A 21,429-nucleotide genomic window follows, 5' to 3' on the forward strand; every position below is an offset into this window, starting at 1 on the left:
GGTTGAGAGCCATGGGGCTCTTTAGCCTGGAAAAGCACAGGCTCAGGGGTGATCTGATGGCCACCTATAAGTTTATCAGGGGTGACCACCAGGATCTGGGGGAACGTCTGTTCACCAGAGTGCCCCAAGGGATGACGAGGTCGAACGGTCACAAACTCCTGCAAGACCGTTTCAGGCTGGACATAAGGAAGAATTTCTTTACTGTCCGAGCCCCCAAGGTCTGGAACAGTCTGCCAGCGGAGGTGGTTCAAGCACCTACATTGAACACCTTCAGGAGTAAATTGGATGCTTATCTTGCTGGGATCCTATGACCCCAGCTGACTTCCTGCCCTTTGGGCAGGGGGCTGGACTCGATGATCTCCCGAGGTCCCTTCCAGCCCTAATGTCTATGAAATCTATGAAATTCCTCCTTGGAGAGTGCTGCCTCCGTTCCTTACAGCCACCCCCGGGAGGGACCAGAGATGAGAACTCCCCTCACAGCCAGCTCCTCCCTGCTCTCCCCTTGGGCAACTCCTGCTAGTAGATGTTGGTGCTAGAATAACTGAGAGGGGCTGTGACTGTGCCAAAGGTGGGGTCCATGGGATAGCACAAGGGTTTGTGGGGAGCCCTGTGGGTTTTTTTTCTTATTTTTTTTTTCGTATTTTGGGAAATTTTTCATGTTCCAGGTCAAATTAGCCAGATCAGTTCCGAATCCTTTTGACTGAGCAAAACTCAATTGTTCAAACACCATATGTGGTAATACAACTAGCAAGTATCCTCCACCTAGACTTTTAAGCCCAGGGCCTCACATACTTCCAAATCTATTGGCAGGCATCCTATGTGCAGCTTCAACCATACGCGATGTGTAGGGAAGGCATGGGGGGACATATGCCTCCCTGAGATTGGTCCTCACCAGCTGGGGAGTAGGGTTCGCCAGCCAGTGTCCCTCCTGAGAAGCACAGCAGCACCTCTGATTTTGCCGCCAGCACTTGTGGGGTCAGCGATTAGCTATGGGGGGACCCCCAGAGTCAGGTTGCACCAGTCACCCATGGGCCCAAGCCTGGAGGCTTGGATGCCCCCGAGTCTGGCTTGCCCTCAGCCAACACCCACAGGAGTAAGCTAGGGAGCAGCCCCCCATTTCCATAGTCGACACGTAGCCGAAATCCTCCCACTGGAAGCTGGCCAGCATGAAACTAATTACAAGACTCTCATAGTGTGTCCTGTCCACAGTGCATCTGGACAGGGGTGCATCCTCCACTACACAATGCCTTTTAAATCCATCTCAGCTCAGGTACCAAACTACACTTCATCTTAGCCCTCAAGAGGGGTTGTTTTTTTTTGAGGTTTTGTTTTGGGTTTTTTTAAGGAAAATGTTTAGTGTTTTAAAGCAAGTCAGCCAAAGCCATTCCAAATCCGTGAGTCAATCAAGAACCAAATGTAGCCCTACTACCATCGTAGCCCACAAGAGGTTACTTCAGCTCTTCCCTATTTTCTTCCACAGGCTGAGGAGCCAAGTGCAGGCGAGAGGCTCGAGCTGTGCTCTATTCAGGGCGAGTGGCCGATGACCCGCCGAGCAGTGAGAGGCGGTCGCTGGCTGCCCGCCCCAGCGCTGAACTCGGAGGCGAAGTGGCACCAGCTTGGTCGGCGCCCGAGGGGCTGGGCCCAGCTCGGGCGGGTGGAACCCGTCGCGGCCTGCGAGACTGCCCAACCCCGGCGCTGACCCCATGGGCGGAGGGAAACCGCCGGCTTACAGCTATTGGCTGGCAGCCCCTCGGCCCCCGCCCAATGGCAGAGCTGCCCGGGTGTCGCCGAGTGGGTCTCCTCCCTTTCCTCAGGCGGAAGCTGTGGAAGCGAAGGAACGTCAGGGCGATGACGTCCATGCCAGGGAGCGAGATGCGGAAGCCATGCGGCCTTCCCTGTTCTCATGGCGCCTGCGCAACATCCGGGCTTTGCTGCTTTGGGTGTCGCGGCCGCCAGGGGTTGGCGGCGAGTGCGGACGTGGCATAGGGGCCGGGGGGGCACTTCCGGCGGGAGCTGCAGGCCCGGGAACCGGAAGCGAGGCCCGGGTCGGGAGCGGAGCCGGGACAGCACCGCCGTGAGCGGCCGAGCGGGAACAGCCGGGGTGAGCGCGGCCGGCCTGGGGTGGGGCGTCTCCCTCGCTTTGGCGGAACGGGGTCCCGGCTTGGCCCGGTGGGTGCCCTCGGGCGGGTGGACCCCGGCGCGGCCTGCGAGGCTTCCCCCCGCACACCCCTACTGATAGGTCGGTGCCGGGTCCGCGATTGCCGCCGGTCCGAGCGAGCGTCCCCGCTGCACGGGGGCCCAAGGCCGGCGGGCCGAGACAGGAGCCGCTTCCTTTCCGCCAGGCCGCCGCGCAGCCTGCTCCGTCCTGCAGCCCCGCGGCCCCGGCCGCGAGAGGGTCTGAGCGGCAGGCAGGCCTCGCCCTGTGCCTTGGCCCTGCTCAGACCGCTCATCCCCGCGGCTGGACCAAGGCGGGTGCCCGTGGCTGGGCGGGGACGGCACCTCTCAGCCAGCAGCTGGGAAACTGCCCCTGCCAAAGAAACCTTCTCAGGTGCCAGCCCCGGCCCACTGTGCTGCACTGGCCCAAGCACCCCTGTATCTGCCTGGCTTGGGGTGTAGTTCATGCAAGTCAGCCCTAAAGCGGGGGAGAATCACCTGCTTTCTGGGTGTTTCAGAGTTGCTAGCATCAGTGATCTTGTATAAGCGCTTTGGCTTCAGTCTGCTCTTCAGCCTTGATTCTCATTTAGTCTCATGTCCTGCCAAACTGCACCTTTGTACTTCTTTTCTGTTCCAGCAAACTTTGTCAAGATGTGGGTGTGTTTCTTAACCTCTAGCTTGTGTCTCTAGTTTGTAAAATAATCTCATTGTCGTTTCCATTTAGGTGTTTATTTTATTTTTTTGCTCAGACGTCTTCAGTAGAACCACCCGGACAAAAGCCCAAAGAGTATTACAGAAAGAAAGGAAGTTCTATTCAGGCCTGCGGGTTCCTTTTCCTAACGCTATAGAAGAGTGCCTTTTACTTGAGCTCTGATTTCTGCAGACCCTAAGGAGTGGTATAATTTGCTGCTAAAGATGCTCTTGGAAATCTCTGCCTTTCAGTAATACTAAAATCTCACATGGATTCTGAAGGACATGGATTTGGCCTTTTTTTCTTCCCAGGTCTTTTAATTGAAGTTGTGAGTGCAAGGTGCATGCTGGCTTAGAATTCGGAATCATTGCATTGTTACAAGAGGTTTTGTTCATCCTTTCACAGACGTTCTGGAAGGGGAACTGCAACTGTTGTTGTGGGACACAGAGGAAGGAAACGCTGAATGATTTGTTTCTAGGTGGAGACCGATGTGGAAGGATAGTTGCTGTTGGTTTGCTGGAGTATGGATTACAGAGTATTTAGTCATGAATGTATTTTTTGGACAAGTGCAAGATGCTTGAAAGACTTTTGTGGTCCCCTGACTGTCCTCTCTTGGCTCTAGAAATCCTTGAGCGTTTTGCTGGGTAGCTAAGGAAGGGCAAGGCATAGAGAGTGACTTAGATGGTCAACCTTAAGACCTCGACAGGATAAAGAGAGGGGGAACCTGGTGCTTGGGTCTTTTTTAGAAATGAACTTGAGTTAGGGTATTGATTATATTATTATTATTATTGTTGTTGTTGTTAATATTTTTAAAGGCAGGTTTCCTTTTTTTGAGCTTGACTCAAAATTAAGACAGTTCCTATTCTGTAGAGCTTACTATCTAAGTACTTATCCACACCGTCTTGCTGCCAAGGTGGAGTGTCCACCCACTTTCTCTCAGCACATGCCAAATCCCAGAAATGAAGCAGTATACTGACTTAGTGGCCCTATGCATATACCCCACTGCTACTGAGAGGCTGCAAATATTGAGCATGTATCTTGGGTGCGCTCAGGACTGCTCTCCAGTAGCTAAGCTGTCTCTACTTGTGGGATTTAGCTTGTGGGCAGGTCATGATTTTTTTTCTTGCGTAGCTACAACCGGAGATTGTGTAGACAACCTAAAAGACAGGACAAAGAAAATGGGATTTCTGAGAAGCCAAAAGGAAAAATTAATTCAGAACTTGTTTCCTTCCTTGGGAAAGAAGGGAATCATCAGTTATGGTAGTATGCAACATATGGGAATGTTAAATTATACAGGGACAGTTGTTCACCACCACCGCCATGGAAGCTTGTGGTTTAAGGATGGGGAAAGGGATAAGCTAATGCAGATGGTTATAGAGGAGTGGGTATCACAATTCTGGTCAATTTCTTCTTGTACCCTCCTCCCTTTCATTATTTGCTCCTTACATAGTTCAAAATACCCTTTAACATAACCTCTTCACTCAGCTCTCACTTTCAAACTCCAAATCATCTTAGTAATTTTTATTATCAAATACACTAAACAGTGCAAGGTTCAGAGAAGTGAGTCCTGAAGATATCACAGGTTGCAGTATGTAAAATGACCTTTCAGTGAGATTACATTAAGAAATGAGATGCCTTTCTGCTGATGTTGTGTTTTCAGTGATTTTGCCCTGTGGGAGTGGTGCACAAATAGCCACGTCCCTTTTGAGAAATAGCTGTCAATGAGGGAGGTGTGGTCCTATCCTTTGAACCCTGCATTCACTAGAATAGGATGTAAATTATGATCTTTCAGTTCCTTTCTCTTCTCCAGTTCATCCAGCCACAGAATCATTCTCTTTCTCTGTTTTTTGTTGTAAACAAAAACCTAATAGGTAAAATAAGTGTGTGCTTAAAGTTATGTTTAGGCTTTTTACTTTTTCAAATACTTTACATTTATGGTTGGCCTGAGCATCTGTTTCAGCGAGGGCTTTCTGGAGCTGATCAGAAAAGTATGACTGACTTTACATCATTACTGCCTCAAATTCTAAGACGACTCATTTTTTAATGTTGTGTCCCTTGAAGTACCTAAACTGTTATTACCCTTTCATCTCAGCTTTTCTGTGGCCTTGGTTTGTAGGGGTAAAGACAAAAACTTGAAAAAAGTGTCAGTTAGCCCTGGAAACAAGAAGTTATGAAACTTGATGTGGCTGACTAAAAGGCAAAGTTGTAATTTTCTGCAGTCTTGCCTTTGAAGGTTTTCAGCCTAGTTCACCTTGGTCAAAGTTCATTCTAGCTGTTAGAAAATAAAATAAGAAGTTCTCTCATCTAAATGCAGCCAAGAGATGGCTGAACACTTTTGAGAGCCTCTTAAATTCTCTGAAACAATAGTATGTCATTGGCCACCGCTGCCTCCTTCAGGAAGACTTGGTTAGTTCTGGAGTGTAAGTCTGGAGCTGGAAGCAGAGTAATGGAATTCCCCAGTGAGTGAATTGACATGCAGGCCTGAAATGGGAATATTGAAGGCAACAAAATTCCAGCCAGACTTTTCCTTTGAGGACCCTGTTCCTTGCTTTTCTTTTTCTGTCCCAGATTTTGGCAATTGTGTTGTATTGTTTCTTTTTATCTCAGTTTTTTTTTTTCAGACATGGAAGGCTATTTGTTTGCACTCTTGCCTTTTGAGGATTAAGTTGGGAGTACTCCTTTTAGTTCAAGCTTGTAACAAAATATTGCATGTAGAGATCTAGCAAGTAGATTGCATGTAGAGATCAGCTTGCCACTGCAAGCTGTAAAAGTGACACCGTAATCTTTTACAGAGGATGGTTATAATTTAGCTCTTTCCTTTTGTCTCAGCTAGGCAACTGAGGATAGTGGGTCTAAATCATTTTCACTTCCTGGAAGGAATAAACAAAAGTTTTGTCTACACCAAGACTTAAAAACATTTTTCATAACACTTGCATGGACTCGTTGATGAAGATTCCTGTGATTTCCCCCCCCCCCCCCTTCATTGTCTTTTTTACCAACTGGTTGTCTCTTATCTTTCTGTCTGCAGGCTTTGGCACTCTAAAAATGCTGTATAAAATAAAGAATTAGGATGAAAAATATTAATATGTTCAAAGTTAAGTAAACTACTTAACTAGGATATGTCTGCGTCGCAGCGGTGGCCGCTTTTGAAAAGTGTCTGGTGCTGCAACGCATGCAGTTGTATAAGTGGCGAAATGTGCATCAGTGCTGAGAGAATAGTGGTAGCACACTTTTGAACTAAAATGCCTCAGAGGTGCTTTAGTTCAAAAGCGTAACAGCACTGATGTGCATTTTGCTACTTACACAGCTGCACACAGTGCAGTGCAGTTGCCTCAGCTTGTGTGCAGAGTAGATTTCATTAATCAAGTCTGCTCCAAAGCGGTGGATCTCCGGTGTGTTTCTGGAAAAAAAAAGTGTATAAATGCCCTGAGTGGGCTGAGGGCTGGTTCCTTTATTAGGCTGTCTTGCAAGAAACTGAATTAGCTTCATGATACTCAATAATGACTGCTTATTTGGTTGTGACAGTAGTAACATATTAGCATCAGTTCTGCTTAATGAAGATTTGTGTTGCAGGTGGGGAGTACTAAAGTTATGTTTAATTATGCGTAAGTGTGACATAATAAGTTTTTAGTCTTTTAGTACCAAAGTCGTTAAATGCAGATTAAGTGATACATTTTCCTCAGTTCTGCCACTGAACAAAGTGTCTCTGCCCCAGAAATTAATATTCATGTTCCCTCTTCTCTTCTTTCCCCATAGGACAATTTGTCAGTATGGTCTTTGGATCATAAAATGAAATGAATAAATAGAGTGCAAGTCCCAAAGGGGTAGAATTTGTTGTTTTCTAGATGGAACAGGAAAAGTGGACTTAAAATAGCTTCATCATCTCCCCTTTTCCCTCTTCCCTGCCCTCAATCCCTGCGCAATGATCAGGCTATAATTTCCTAATTACCAGTCTCCCTTCACCACTCACTGTGGCCCACACAAACCAAAGTCCGTGTTTGATAAAGAAGGCTTTGATTCTTGCAAAAGGGTAGAAGATTCAGATAAAAGTAACTTTGGTTTAGGCTTTAGTAGCAGATGGGCTCTTTGAGGCCCTGATCATATGCTAAGGCTATAATAGCCCATCAAGTCACTGACCTGCTGCTGCTTAAATCTTAAAAAGCTTGAGTTTCTTTTCTTTTAAGTATCGTATTTAAGGGTTGGGGGAGACTAATGTTTTCTGTATGGACAATGTCAATTCATTCATTTTGCAACTTTCTTGTATTACAAATAATATTTCATATAGAAAACAAAGAGTTTGCCAGTTCTAGTCTTAGCCTCCTAATTAAGTTGCTTTCTTTTTTTTATTAGATCAAGCATTCAAAATGTTACCATTTTATCTTTTTACTGTCCGGTAATGGACCCTAGTAGCCACAGGCATCTAAAATCTATACAGCAATACAAGTAGTCTGACCATAATGGATGCAACTCAGTGAGCATAGTTTGGCTGCAGATGGTACATCCGTGTTTCCTCCAGGATATGGTGCATGTGTATCCGTAAGCTCTGTCTACAGAAGCTCTGTTTGGAACGGTGGTTAATGCTGATAATCTTTTATGCATGGTTTCTTTCCAGTCATCTTGTTCCCTTGTTGAATGTTGGCACTCTGGGTTTAATGTATTAGCTACTATGATTGTCATAAGCCTTCTGTTAACTAGTGCAAAAGGTGAATTACACGTTGGTTAACACATGTTAAAATCCTATCATGGACAAAATAGGTAGTTGTATCTTATTATCTGTTTGAGGTAAACTTCAGGTTTCCTGATTAGGGTTTATCTCGATCATCTAGTACCTCTCTGTATCTATGTCTGTCTTGTTTATTTTAATATTTAAGTTTTGCTTTTTTCCCCTGTGGTGGGCGGGGCCAAAGTCGCAAAACTTTTTTAAGAAAGAAAGATTATTTGTCAGAGACTTGAGGATCTTTGGGTCTTACAGGGTCTTTGGTTTATTTTAAATATGAATAGTTTTGCATGTTTTCTTATGCTTTTATGTAACTGTGACTCTGTGAATTTCCTGGCCTTTGGACATCTTTGTTTACTACAGCATTCAACATTAACTGTAGCTATAAGTCTGGTGTATCTAGGCAGGTGATAAACCAATACCTCCATGTAAAAAGAAACCATCCTCTACTGCCCATTGTCCAGATACCGAGCAGGAAGTGGTGGTCCGCATGCTGCTCCCTCCAGAACAGGTGTATCTAAGTGCTACGTACTTGTTATGGGACATTCTTATCATTTGTATTTTTCTTTAAAAATGGTGGATTGTTAATATCTACAAAAGTGAGGAATGAAAAGTACATCCATTCCAGAGGTTTTCTTGGACAGCTCTGCCCATGTGCCTCACTCCAGTTTGTGATGTCCCTTTCCCTTTCAGTTTCTGGTCTTTACATGCACATATTAGTAAACCTCTTAGCATATGGTACCTTTCACTCCAATCTCGGGTTCCACTTGAGAATTTGACACTTAAATTTATTTTTTTCAAATCCAATATGAATGTTAGGTTTATAGACTGGCTGCACTTCTGTTCGTGACCCCATTCTAGATTTTCTTCAGGCGCCTTATGAACCAACCCTTCGAATTCTAAGGTGGGGCCTCACTAATATTGAGGAAGCATGATGTAATAGACAGAACACTAGGGCTGTGTGAATTTTCAGTAGCTGATTCAATTTGGAGGAGAATCGGCCCAACTTTCAGGAACCGAATCTATGAATCAAATCAGGAGACCAATTAAAAGCTCCAAATCAATTTGAAGCATCCAAATAGATTCAGAAAATATTTGGCCATAGACTAAACAGGCAGCTCACAGCTGGTAAGTCTTTTGGGGTTGGAAGAGGGGTGAGGGAAGGGGTGTAGGGGAGGGAGGGATTGGGGCTGGGGCCAGCTGCCCAGCTGGGGTGGGGGGTGCGTTACTTGGGGAGTGGGGCACAGGATATGGGCACAGCAGCACTGGGATCGGGAGCTCTGCCCTGCTGGCACTTGCCCAGTCAGGGCAGGCTTGCGAGCACGGCTCACTCCAGGTGGAATGGGGCAAGTGGCAGCAGGGCATAACCCCCACATCCTGCACCCCCCCCCCCCATCCTGTGCCAGCTGGTAAGCAGCAGCAGGGCAGAGCCCCTGCTCCCAGTGCAAATGCAGATGTGGCAGCGCTGGGAGTGGGGGCTGTGCCATAGCATCATCTGGAGTGAGCCGCACCTGCAACATTTTTCTCACCCCTGCCGTGTGGCAGCAGGACATAGCCCCTGTGGCTCCCCCAGCTGGGTCAGAGGCAGACACAGCTGGAGGAGCTGTGGGAGAAGCCCCCATGGCTTTGCTGCCCAGCCCCATCCCCCACCTGGCCCAGCCTCCTGGCACTTTAAAAAACAAAAAGAAAAGTGCCCCGCACTGATTGGCTCTGGCAGCGGTGAGTGGTGGCCTGGGCAGGGCAGCCATAGGGGCTTCTCCCACAGCGCTCTCTGGACTACCTGAATCTCTGAATTGGTGCCGAATCTTCTGAAGCCGATTCAGCCAAATCAATTCAGGGTGGTGTTACAAATCTCCGAAGTGAACCGCTGTCCTCTGAATTGGCCGAATCTGAATCACATACCTCCCTATTTACACAGAACTGGAAGTCAAGGTTACTTGAGTGTTGCTTCATCTTCTGCTGAGCATTCACCAGATTCTTGGGCTTCATGTCCCTTACTGTAATTTATCTGCAAAATAGGGATAGTTCTTAGTGTTCCCTCTTAGGGGCTGTGGGGGTTGTTAGTGCTACATAATAACTAAGCATTATTTTGCGACGGTAATTAAGTGGTCACAACTGTAAATGGTGTTATCAGCACTTTGATTCATTGAAAATCGTTTATCCTTTTGCCTTCCAGAAATGGTCTTTGGGATTAATGGGAAAAGTTACCATGCAAGAATAACTGTTATTAATGTGTTGTCTTCTTTAGCACCTAAGTTACTCATAGGCCAACTTCTGCTCAGCTGTTTTCATAGCACTCCAGGCTTCTTATATTTTGCTGTCTGCTTTTTGTTGTTTTTCTACCTTGCAGGTAAGACTGGTTTGGGGATGTGAACACAATGAGTGTAAACCAGCAAGCTCACACAGGGCCTCCATATGGGCAGCCTCAACCTGCATATCAGAGATACCAACAGCCTGGCTACGGAGGGCAGCAAATGCCTGGAGTTCCTCACTCTCAGTATGGAGTGTATAATGGCCCAATGCCTGGATATCAGCAACCAGCACCTCCACAAGGTACTTCTTAATCAAGACCTAAGGACTGTGCAGCCTGTGATTTTTATTTATTTATTTTTAAGTGCATAGGGTGCTTTTTCTAGAGGTGTTTATCCCCTGTTAGCTAGGTGCAGTGACATTATCTTCGGTTAATATAAAAAGTTCTGTGGGGAATTTTTTTGTAAGAAGCAGTCAAAGATGAGTTGTATTGTTGCCGTGCATCGTTAGGGCATTGCTTTATTTCTCTTCCTGGAGGCTAATTGTACATTTCACTGGGGACAGATGTTTTTAAACATTTTGAAGGCTATGTTATTGCTTGTTTTTTCTACTTCCCTGGACACATACTCCAGGAACAGATAAGCATGACAGTTTCCCTGCTGAAATTGGCTTAAGGGCAGTTAAAAGCTATAACAGGCTTGCAGCTGAGATTTGCTTCCCTTATAGGTATAGAAAGGGTCTGTGAGATGCTCTCACCCTTCAGGGAGAGAAGTATGCAGGTTGCAGATGTGTAGTGGAGCTAGTTTCTCCGGTTTAATATTAAATACCCATGAAATGACCAGTAGAGAAGTGGTCATTTTGTAATAATTTTAATAGTTCTCCTTTTAAAGGAATTCCTTCAATGCTATATTTACTCAGCTCTGAGATCAAGTCCCCTGTCCCCATCTATCCCATCCCCCAGTCGTCATGAGGAGGGGGAAAAATCTGGTCTTAAATTTGAATTCTGGTCCAGTGCAGGTGGCAGCTCTGGTCTGGTTTTGGCCCTGGGCTCAGGTTTGAAGCTGGAGCCAAGTTACCACCTTGCCAAAATTGCTCATTTAGTGGGGAGGGGGTGCATGGCCAGGCAGAGCAAAGGGGAGACTGCAGAATTGGGGGGAGGGGGACCTGCAGCCTACTCGCCCCACCTTCTGCCTCCTGCACCTCTGTTTTCCCCTCCCTTTCCCCCTTTTGCTCTGGCTCCAGTCCCTCTAGGCCAGGGGCAGGCAGTTATTACAGGTGGAGGGCTGCTTACCCAGTTTTGGCAAGCTGCCGAGGGCCCCATGGGTAGCCCCGCCCCTTGACAGGTGCCCCACCCCCTGGTCACCATCTTGGGACCAGTGTCTTAGAGCCAGCGCTGGTGGGGCCCAAAGTAGGGTGCAGGCTGGCAGAGGTTTATGGGGCTGGGCTGGGCTGCACCAGCAGGGAGAGTGGGGAGCTGGCCTGGCTCCATAGAGCCCCTGCTGACTGGGACCCTGTATTCCTGCCACCCTGCTCTGGGCCCTGCCGGCGCTGGCCCTGGGACACTGGTGTGGGACCCATGTACCTGCATGAGCCTGGAGTCAGCGTGGGGCCCAGGCTGGCAGTGGGGGCGGGTTACAAGCTGGTGGTGGGTGCAAGGGGAAAAGTGGCCCCTCACCTGTCCCATGCCCAGCGCTGCAGCTGCTCACAGCCCACGTGGGGCTGCCTGTACCTGCTCAGGACAGTCCTTGGAGGTGGTGGCGGCAAGGGGTGCTGGCAGCTCAGCACTGGCCTCACCCCACTGGTGCCAGCGGTGGTGTGGTGCCCCTGGGGGGGTGCTGGGTGGCGGTACTCCATCCCCTCTATCCATCACATCAGGTGATGGTGGGGATGGACTGGGACAGTGGAGTGCTGCCATGATGGAGGGGATGGGGTGGGGGTGCAAGGCCAGGCCATTGTATGTGTTGTCGTTCCCCCCTCCCCCCCACCGCCCTGTTTCTTGGAGGCAGCAGTGTGCGATACTGGTGGTATAGCGCTCGCCCACCCCCACACCCCAGTTCTGGCTTTGCTGCTGCTGCCAGGTGCCAACAAAAGCTGGCAGGGAGGGCAGGGGAGGGAGGGCACAGTGGTGGTGCCCCACCGCCACTGGGCCCTGAGAACAGCCGGGAGGGAAAAGAGCCAGGGGGAGGAGGTTGCGCGCGGCTGGATGCACAGGAGTGGCAGTGTGGTGCTCTGGGTGGCAGCTGTGGCTGCTGCATGCAGGCTTCCCCCCTTCCCCCCTCCCTGGGAGGCAGTGGCACCATGGGGTGGAGTGCTGGGGGGTGGGTGGCAGTGTGGGGCTGTGGGTGGCGGCGCTCCATCCCCACTTGCCCCTCCTCCTCTGTCATTCTTGACTGGCAATTGACTAGTTTGTCCGTATTGCACAATACTATCTTATTCGTACTTTTGGTATGTTAGTCAGAGGCCAATGATTCAATGAGCAATTCAAGTGATTAAAAGAACCCATTTCACATACCTCACCCTTTGAGGTGATCCTTTCAGGTCATAGCACAGCATGTTAATAGGATGGCATGAAGGAATGAGGATAATTTGACTGCCTACAGCCGTTCAGCAGATAAACTTGAGGCTTTGGCTTTCTAAAAGTATCAGCTTAGGCACAAACATGAAATTTGGTATTTCTCTTTAGCATGCATGTGAAACTGGGGAAAGCCTAACAAAAATAAGATGCTGAGTACACAACAGCTGTAAGTGGAGGTCTTTCTCAGTATCTTCTGGATATGTGATGTTGGAGGGAAATGGACGAATGTGCAACAGACTCTGGGGAGCTCAGTACGTGGAATAATGAATATAAATAACGAATGAATTGCTGTGGAACTTTGGGTCTCAGTGTGTTATCTTTGTTTCTATTGTCAATGACCTCATAAATATGTACTGTTTAGAACATCCATTGCTCTAAATGGAGGCAATTTGGGAAGGATTCAAGAGACAGGGTGTTGCTTGCATAATCTGGAGTTGGCCAACTTCCAGCTACTCTGTCATCTTTCCTCCCCTCCACTACTTACAGGTGTGTCTCTCATGTAAGGATAATAGGATTTGTTGCATCATCTGGCCCACTGGGCTCCCCATAGGTCCAGAAATTTGGTAGCAGGGGAGTGGTGGCAGCACTAATTTTTGCTTCCCTGCTGCCAAACTTCTGGACCCATAGGGAACTTGGCTGGCCTGGTAGCATGGCCCTGTGTGCTAGGTCAGGCCCAGCCTTATTGCAGGTGCTGCAGAGCCCAGCCCTGTAGGCACCAACCCCACAAATGACCCAGCCTGCAGACTGGTCCAGTGCCACTCATCAGGGGACTGCAAGGTTGAGTTTCATTGGTATGTAGTGCAAGGGTCAGCAACTTTTTGGAGCAGTGGGCCACTTTAATGGAGATAGCTAGCCCTGAAGGTGAGTTGATAGTCCACACCCTTATAGTGTTGTAGAATTCCTGCAGATGTCCTGTTGCTGAATTACCACAGATGTTTTGGCTTCACGGGCCCAAGCCAATTGCTTTTTGGGCTGAATCAAGCCTGTGTGCTATAGGTTGCCAACCTCTGATGTAGAGAAAAAGAATCTAGCCTAAAATTGAAAGGTGTAGGCAGAAATTTGGAGGGGAGGTGCAGAAAAGAGTGAGCTTTCAACACAACATCAGAATTCCTACATATTTGTAAGCAGAGTATATTTAAAAAAAAAAAAAGAGGGGAGAGATCCTGAGTGAGTGCCATGCCCATGAGGGGATCCCATTTTCCAGTCTGGTTTTGTGGCAGCAGCAGTTCTAGTTGGTGATGGAATAAAAGATGCCATCTCATTAGCATTTGCCGCATTTGGGAATCGAAGCATGATGGTGCACTATTGGTTGAGCAGTAACAGCTGCATGTTAATGAAATGTGGGGCAGGGGGAAAACACATGTGAACTGAGCTGGTGCAGATATTTCATAGGAGTGACTTGCATTGCTGCTGGCATCCTTGATGTGGGAAGGGCTCAATCCTAATTAAGTATGAATGGATCATTGTGCTCACTGGTATTATGGATTTCCAGACAGTAGAACAGAGTAGATAAGTGGTACAGAGTAGATATGGGGTACTGCCAATTGAGCTGGGCAGCACAGGAGGTTGGTCCATGGTGCCATATGCAGCCTGTGCCCTGGATCCCATACGCTGTATGCAGTGCCATCATAGGGCCCTGCGAAGCATGTGGTGCATGGGCTAGACCTAGTGCTGCCTGTGGCATGGAGTTCTGGGGTGCAGGCTGCATGCAGTGCCAGGGACTGATTTCAGCCAGCATGCCACAAGCAACACACTCCCTGTCCTGGCCCCACCCTTGCAGGGCCTGATGATGAGTTTGATACCCTTGAAATAGATTGTAGCAGATACAGGGCATGATAAATACATTGTGGCTCTTCTTAAGTGTATCTCTGCCCTATAGCTAGCGGACTCCAGCTGAGCTTGTCAACTTAACCTTCTAAGTGATGTTTCTCAGGCTTGACCTACTGGTTGTGTTCTGTCTTTCCAGGTTACTTTCCTTCTTTGGGGTTGCCTTCGAAGGGCTCTCCTGTTTCTCTCAACTCTGACACTTCTTCTCTTGCACCTAACTTCATAGGTAAATGGTGTGCTCACTGTGGGAGTGTTTATGTGGCTTTGTATTTCTCAAAGTGGGTGAAAAAATTCTCTAAGTGGTTTGTGACATGTTAAATTCACACTGATCAGGGTACTTTTGTTTCATGGACTTGGCTACGTGAAACTTTTTAATTTCAGGTGGGGGTGAGTGGCATTCTCTCTGCTCTCATGCAGACATATGAATTGAAATCAAAATGGCCTAAAAATTCAACTTAATTTCTTAAATCACTTTAAATAAAAATATATACTGAAGCGATGAACCTCTATCCAACCCTGAGTCTCAGACTCTTCTTTTCTATAGAAAGAATGAATTATGTGAAAGCATCCAGCTTTTTGGGGCAAGCTTTATAAATACAGCATAGTAGGTCAGGTACTATGTTAAGGGCTTGGTCCTGGTGGGGACCCAGAATCTGTTCTACTGGGTGAAAGAGACTAGCAGAGTCACAGCAGGTGTTAGGACCTGTGCTTTAACTGCAGGAGGTATTGTGTACAGTCTCTTCTTGGGATCATCCTGGGTGGCCTTGTTCACATTTTTCACACAGATACTTAATACCCGCTATAAGTAAAAAAGTTAATTAGTACATGAGCAATGTATCATTTCCTACTTTAAGGCACTAAAATTTAAAATGTAGAAGTGTATGAAAATATTAAGGTGCAAAATTGCTTTAATATAATTATAGTGTTAGCTCTTAGCAGAAAGATATGCTGTATCAAGTGCAGAGACTCTATTTGGTTATAAACGTACATATTTTATTAGCTTTCAACCAGTGAAAATGTGCATTTCTAGAAAAAGTAGCTGAAGTACAAACGGAGAGGCTGATTAAAATTGACTTTAAATAGGGGCTTTCTACTTGATGATTTAAATCGATCTGTCATAGGATAGAGGCTCAGCCTTAAGTTGTATTTCATAACGCATACCAGTTTGTGTGGGCCTGGATTGTCACAGGGAAGGACTTGACCCCTACTTCTCCCAGCTATTTAATGTATGTTACATTAAATTAAATGCAAATAGACAAGTTCTTGTCCCTATCTCAGAAAGGCGTAGCAGAAAAGGAGCTCAGAAATAGGAGATGCACGAGATGAAAAGTTAGAATGTGTTGAGTGTAGACGAATAAGAATTGGACATGATGGAGGTATATACAAGATGAGTGGTATAGAAAGCAAATCTTGTGTCCCTGTCTCTTAATATAAGAACTAAGGGAAAATCAATGTAATACTTAAGGAAACTCATTTTCAATTGATGAAGGGAAATACTTATGCAGATCAATCACAATTAGCACCTGGAACTTATTCCCACCTGATATATCTGAATTCAAGGCTGTAGCAGATGTGATAAAAATGTATAAGGAACAGAAGAAACCTGTATACTTGTGGGTATAAACCCATTGCCTGCAATTGAGAAACATGTTCCCCTGTGGCAGTTTCTTTCATAACTGTCCACTGCAGGAAAATGCCCAAATGCCCATGAAGTATCTGGTGTTGGCACTGTCGTACTAGATCGGGGTGAGCAAAATATAGCACTCTAGCTGACTGAATCTGGCCCACAACTTTCCTCCAGTGCTCCACATGAGGTTGAGCCACACCCAGTCCTGCTGGGGCAGCCTGTGCCATACTACCCACCTGCCAGCCCAGGCCCTAGCCAGCAGCTGCAGCTTCCAGTGGTGCTGTTCCCAGTGCTGCTCTCCTCCCCTTGCCTCCACAGGAGCTGCTTGGCTGAAGCTTCCCTCCTACCCACCTGGAGCAATGCAGCAATGGGAGGAGTGGGATGAGGAGCTGCTGCTGGAGGCGAGGGGAGCAGAGCAGCATCTGGCTGGCTTCAACCACACCAAGAACAGCCCCATCAGAAGTTGTACCCTGGGTGGGGCCAGAGCCAGAACCAGAGCCAGGCTGATTGGTGCATGGTGCCCAGGCAGGCTCTCCTCCCTCTCCCCCGCACACACGCATAGACTTACCTTCCCTTATACATCCTGCCCCTGCAGGGCGTGCAAGGAGTGGATCATGGCTTGGCCCAGGTCCCAGCCCTGAGCTGTCATTGCCTCGTGACCCAGCCCCATAATCCCAGCCTTGCCTGTCCGTCCCACTCCCAAACACTGCTTCCTGTTTGCATAAAGCCCAATAGAGAGTTTTGATGAGTTGTGTTGGGGATGGGTTGCGGGGTGCTGACCTGGCCTGTGACAGTTCATTAAAGATCCCTATGTTGCCCTTGGACCCAAATAATTGTCCACCCCTGGACTAGATGGAATTATACAAACCCATCTGGCAATAGTGGCTCCAATTATGTTCTTAAAAGAAAGAGTGTTAGAATATCATTTAAAGCTTTTTGGCTAATATAATTCTGTAATTTTGTATGTTGAGAAGTTGACCTGAAGTCAACATTAGGTTCTACCTAGACTTTCCTTAGCTAGGCTTTAAAATAACATACAGGGTGTTAATATATTAACAGCTACTGAAAGGAAGATGATGTGGCAGAGAGCATTCATGACTCTTGGGACCTCTACCATTGATATTTGGCCACATCATCTTACACCTGTTCTGAGTAGGACAAGACCATATTGGATAAATGTTCTGGTGTGCTGTGAACACTACTACTTACTCTGCTGCACCCTTGTAGTTGCACTACCAATGGTGGAAGTTGAAAGTAGGCACAGTTCCCATGTGCAAATGTAGCGCAATAATTGGCAAATCTATTTTTTTTCTTGGCATTTGGGGATAACTTGTCTGTGAAGTTATCACAGTTATGCAGTTTCTCTCTATGTATGTTTAGGTCCGTTAAGAACACCTCCAACCTCTGGTGCTCCCCCTCCAACTTCTGGAGCACTGCTTCCTGTTGGCCAGCCAGCATATAATCAGTTTGGGCAAGGAGATGTACAAAATGGGATTCCAGCCTCAGCAGTCCAGATGCAAAGGTACTTCTGAACAGCTTAAGTCACTTCATTGCTTCCCCACCTGTCCCAAAAGATTTCATCATTGCTGGTCTCCCTTCATATCTTGGAGCAAAGAAGGTTTACATGAGTATAGATTTTGTTTTTAACTGCTTGCTGTGAAACTGTATAAAAGGGATATTATAAAAATATTGATGAAGTCAATCAGTGAATAGACTCTTCACAGGAGGTAAGCCCTTCCATGTGGTATGTTTTTTTCCTTTCCTTCCCCCCCATCCCCAGTATGACTGGGACTTTCAGAACAACTCTGAACACAATTTTTGGACACAATTTGGACACAACTCTGAACGCAACTCTGGACACATTTTTTGTGTACTCTGTAGACTACTATAGTACTCGCAAGAGAGAATTTATTAAACTAATTACCAAAATGTAGAATCTGTTTCTCTTTCCACACCTGAGGGTTCTTAATTGTCTTGGATTCATGAGTAACCCAGTCTTCATGATTGTTATAAGGAGCACACAATGCAGACCATGTTGAAAGAGTTCCACGTACTAAGAAGGGGTTCAGACTGAGCCAACTAGTTTCAAAAGTGGCCAGTGAATAATCTCACTCCTAATCCTTGAAAAGAGAAGGGAAATCAATATTCTGCTTGTTGCAAGGGTTTAAATATAAATTTAAGTTGGTTACTGTCCGGTCATTGTCTGTTGGCAGTCTCTTATTTGTTTATAAGTGTGAATGTTTGAACTTGATCCAACCAGCATGAAAAACAAGTCACTGAACTTTGTGGAGAAGCTCCTCTCTCCCAACCTTATTTCATTAGGCATTGCAATGTTGCAGTTGTTTATAACTTTAAAAAAATGCTAGGAGAGATTTTTGGCTTTAACAGCCTTTTCTAGAGGTGCACAGATGTATTGGTTTGATATTGGATTGGCACTGATAAGAAAGAAAACTGTCTGTATCCGGAATCGGTCTGATACGGCCAATAATTTGCCTGATAAATGGTCCGTGCATGCGTGCAGCTGCAAGGCAGCATATAGGTGGCAAGGAGCACAGTCTGGCAGCTTGGAGAGCTGTGTGTGCAGCTGTTAAGTCTGGTGTGGTGGAAGGGGTGTGGGGACGGAAGGTGCGTTGGGGGGACACACAGATCAAGGCCCCTGTGGTGAGGGAGAGCTGGGGCAAGTGCTGCCCAGCTGTGGCAGGGTGGGTGTGGGACAGAGTTGCGGCTTGTCCGAGTGGGTGGCAGCTCCTACTGCTGCACGCTGCTCTTCCAGCAGCTTGTCAAGCAGCTCCCACTGCTGCTCCCAGCACTTGTCCGGGAGGACATGGTGGGGAGGGAGGTGCCTCCAGTTCTGAATGGGGTGGGCTCTTTCTAACAGTGTGGTACTGTTTCTAACAGTGTGGTACCGTGCTTAGGGTAGATGACAGTGGTGCTGGAAGGGAGGCGGTGGGGCTACAGCAAATTTTGGGGTAGCTGCAGCATTCTTTCCCCCCCCACGCTGTCCCCCCTCCCAGTGCCATCGCCTGGTCCAAGCACAGTTCCCCCCTCCCCCCCCAGAAAGAGCCTGCCCTGCCCTGCACAGATCACACCTTGCCCCTCCATTTCCTCCCAGACAAGCTGCCAGATGAGTGGTGTGCAGCAGTGGGAAACACCGTTCCCCCCTCCCCCTGCCCCCCACTTCCTGCACCTCCCAGAGAAGCTGCAGCTCTGTCCTGATCTGACCTCCCCTCCCCCCATGCCCCTTCCCTTCCCACGCCACAACAGACTTACTAGCTGGATACAGCTGTATTGAAAATCGGATCTGTATTGGCCAATATGCCTCCTTAAAAATCGGCTATTTATATCAGTGGTTACTGCTGACCTGTTCATACTTCCTCTCTCAAACCTTTATTACAGTTTTTGGATTGTCATAAAACTATTTCCCACAGGAGTGTTCAGACTCATAGCCTGTTGGGTTAGTTGTTAGGGGCTGGAATGGACCTTTACAGGACATTGGGTCCAGCCCCCCTGCACTTGGGCAGGAAAGACTGCTGGGATCAGATGACCCCAGCAAGATGGGTGTCAAAATGCTTTTTGAAGATCACCAGGGTGGATAATTATACCTTTCTATACGGTTAGGTAGTGACTGTTTAATTCCTGTTTTAGTATGAGCTTATCTTTCTGTTTAAATGTATCATTCTTGCATCCTAATTGGAGTAATTTTTAGTACCCCTCTAGAGGGGTTTTGTGTCCTTTCTGAAAAGTAACTTTTAACACCCCTCTAGAGTTAATTGTGTCCTTACTGGAATGTTTTAGGAAATAAGGGACATTATTCTAAATAGCACAAAATACACTGCTGCTACACTGTCCACTCTCCAGAAGGGCTTTCAGTACCCTGCGGCACTTTACGTGAAATTAAACAAAAGTACACTCTGTCCATGCAGTGACGTAAGAGCGTTTGCATTGTAAGAAATGATGGATTTTCTTACGGCAAAAGCATTGCATAATCTTGAAAGATGTGGTAGTTGCAACTGTTTCTCAGACTTTATGGTCACACCGGTTAGTTTTTAGATTTTTGTGGGAGCGTGAGACTGAGTTGATGTTTACAAACTGTTCTGTTCAACAAAGCATAGAACATTCTACCTGTCTGTATAACAGGGGATTCAAATTACATCTTTCTCTCCATTTTCCTTGTAGGCCGTCTGTGTCTCAGCCTTTTATACCAGGCTCCACACCCACATCTGTTAGCCAACTAGCTTCGTTCCAGCAATATGGTCCTTCTCCAACAGGTGCACAGCAGCTGACCAATCACATGGCAGGAATGACAATAGGCAGTGTTCCAACCTCAGCTGCTCCCCCAGCTGGAGTGGGCTATGGTGAGTTTCCTTGGCATGGATGGTTGTATATGCATGTAACTGCTTTTGGTCTAGCAGAGCCATTCTAGCATGGCAGTGACTTGCTTCTGATAGGGCATTGCGATTCTTTGAACATTTTGCTAGTGTGTTAAATGGTAGCTATTTCTCAGTAATGGGAAGTGAATTGGAGAAAACATAGCTCTGAGCCTGTTGCAGTTGGTGATAAGTGGTTTGTGGGGCCAAAGATGAGAGCTGTAGCCTCTAGCTGTAGTCTAGCTGGATAGAAGAATTGCAGAATCAGAAACAGATCACTTTATGAGTAGTGATATAAATTCTGCAAATACTGTCACTGCTTGTGAAAGCTTGTTGTAGAAGAAGGAAAAGCTTTTATGTAGGCTGTCAGTTCTGAAATTGGTATGAAAAACGTGCTGATGAAATATTCCGCTGCCCTGCATTGAATGGTTTCATTGGGCATTTTCAAATAGATCAACAGTAAAAGAGTTCAGCAGAAGAAAATGTTAAACCTGGGTAGTTTGTTTCAGTGCTGCCACTGGAGTTAACTTAGTATTTTCAATGTAGAAAAAGTTGGGCATAGCAGTGGAATTGAATGTTTGCTGTGGGCAAATGGCTTTCTGTAGCAGTTAAAACTTCTGAATTGTCTTAAAAAAATTAAATGTTGCTCAGCCTGTTTCATACTGTAACCTAGTCGCACTTTCTGTTTTTAAGTAAACAAGTGAGAAATGTACAGGTTCTACTGTATACACTTGATAATAGCAGTCTTTCTCAAACTTTCTGCTGAAAATAATCTGGTGTAAGGAAGGACAGAATTATCCATTTCAGTGCATGCAAAGACTTGAAGTTAAAAACAACCCACCATCCTTTTTAAATGGGTCTCTGGTATATATCAAGATCCAGAGCATTTACCAGTCTGGTTTGATGCAAGAAAGATCAGTGGAAGGAAAATGTTTTGTGTAACTTTTTTTCCTTTTTGCCTTTTTAGAGTTCATGGGAGAAAAGGAGCTATAAAAATTCAAATTCCTTGTAGAAGCTTAACTTCCCTCCTTTCCCCTTGCCTTACATTGAGAAGGGAGTTTAAGGGGAGTTTTTGTCTGTATTTAGGAAGAGATTGTAGTTTGACAGGCTGAGGAGGCTTGATGTAGCATTCCAGGTGGGGTAGAGTTTAGGATTTTGGATATATTCTCATTGACTCCAAGTTGGATTGATTTTTATTTTAGGATATGAAAGGAACTAGTC

General features: G+C 46.6%; 1 protein-coding gene across 5 annotated transcripts in view; it reads left to right on the forward strand.

Moving 5' to 3' along the window:
• The first annotated feature begins 1,945 nt into the window (after positions 1-1,945).
• The window catches only part of SEC24C (SEC24 homolog C, COPII component), a 58,928-nt gene continuing 39,444 nt past the window's right edge, over positions 1,946-21,429 (forward strand). For 2 of the 5 annotated variants that reach the window (XM_090056970.1, XM_090056971.1), the window contains exons 1-5: positions 1,946-2,101; positions 9,913-10,115; positions 14,354-14,440; positions 17,222-17,363; positions 20,018-20,196. In XM_090056970.1, the coding sequence (XP_089913096.1) occupies positions 9,941-10,115; positions 14,354-14,440; positions 17,222-17,363; positions 20,018-20,196 (583 nt within the window). In that variant the 5' untranslated portion in view covers positions 1,946-2,101; positions 9,913-9,940. Of the gene's footprint in view, positions 2,102-9,912; positions 10,116-14,353; positions 14,441-17,221; positions 17,364-20,017; positions 20,197-21,429 lie in introns of those variants that run through there. The other 3 variants (XM_090056972.1, XM_090056974.1, XM_090056973.1) reach the window with 2 other exon arrangements.

This window comes from Crocodylus siamensis, chromosome 7 (genome assembly GCF_052110815.1).
Source record: "Crocodylus siamensis isolate JL-2025a chromosome 7, ASM5211081v1, whole genome shotgun sequence".
Classification (NCBI taxonomy): domain Eukaryota; kingdom Metazoa; phylum Chordata; order Crocodylia; family Crocodylidae; genus Crocodylus; species Crocodylus siamensis.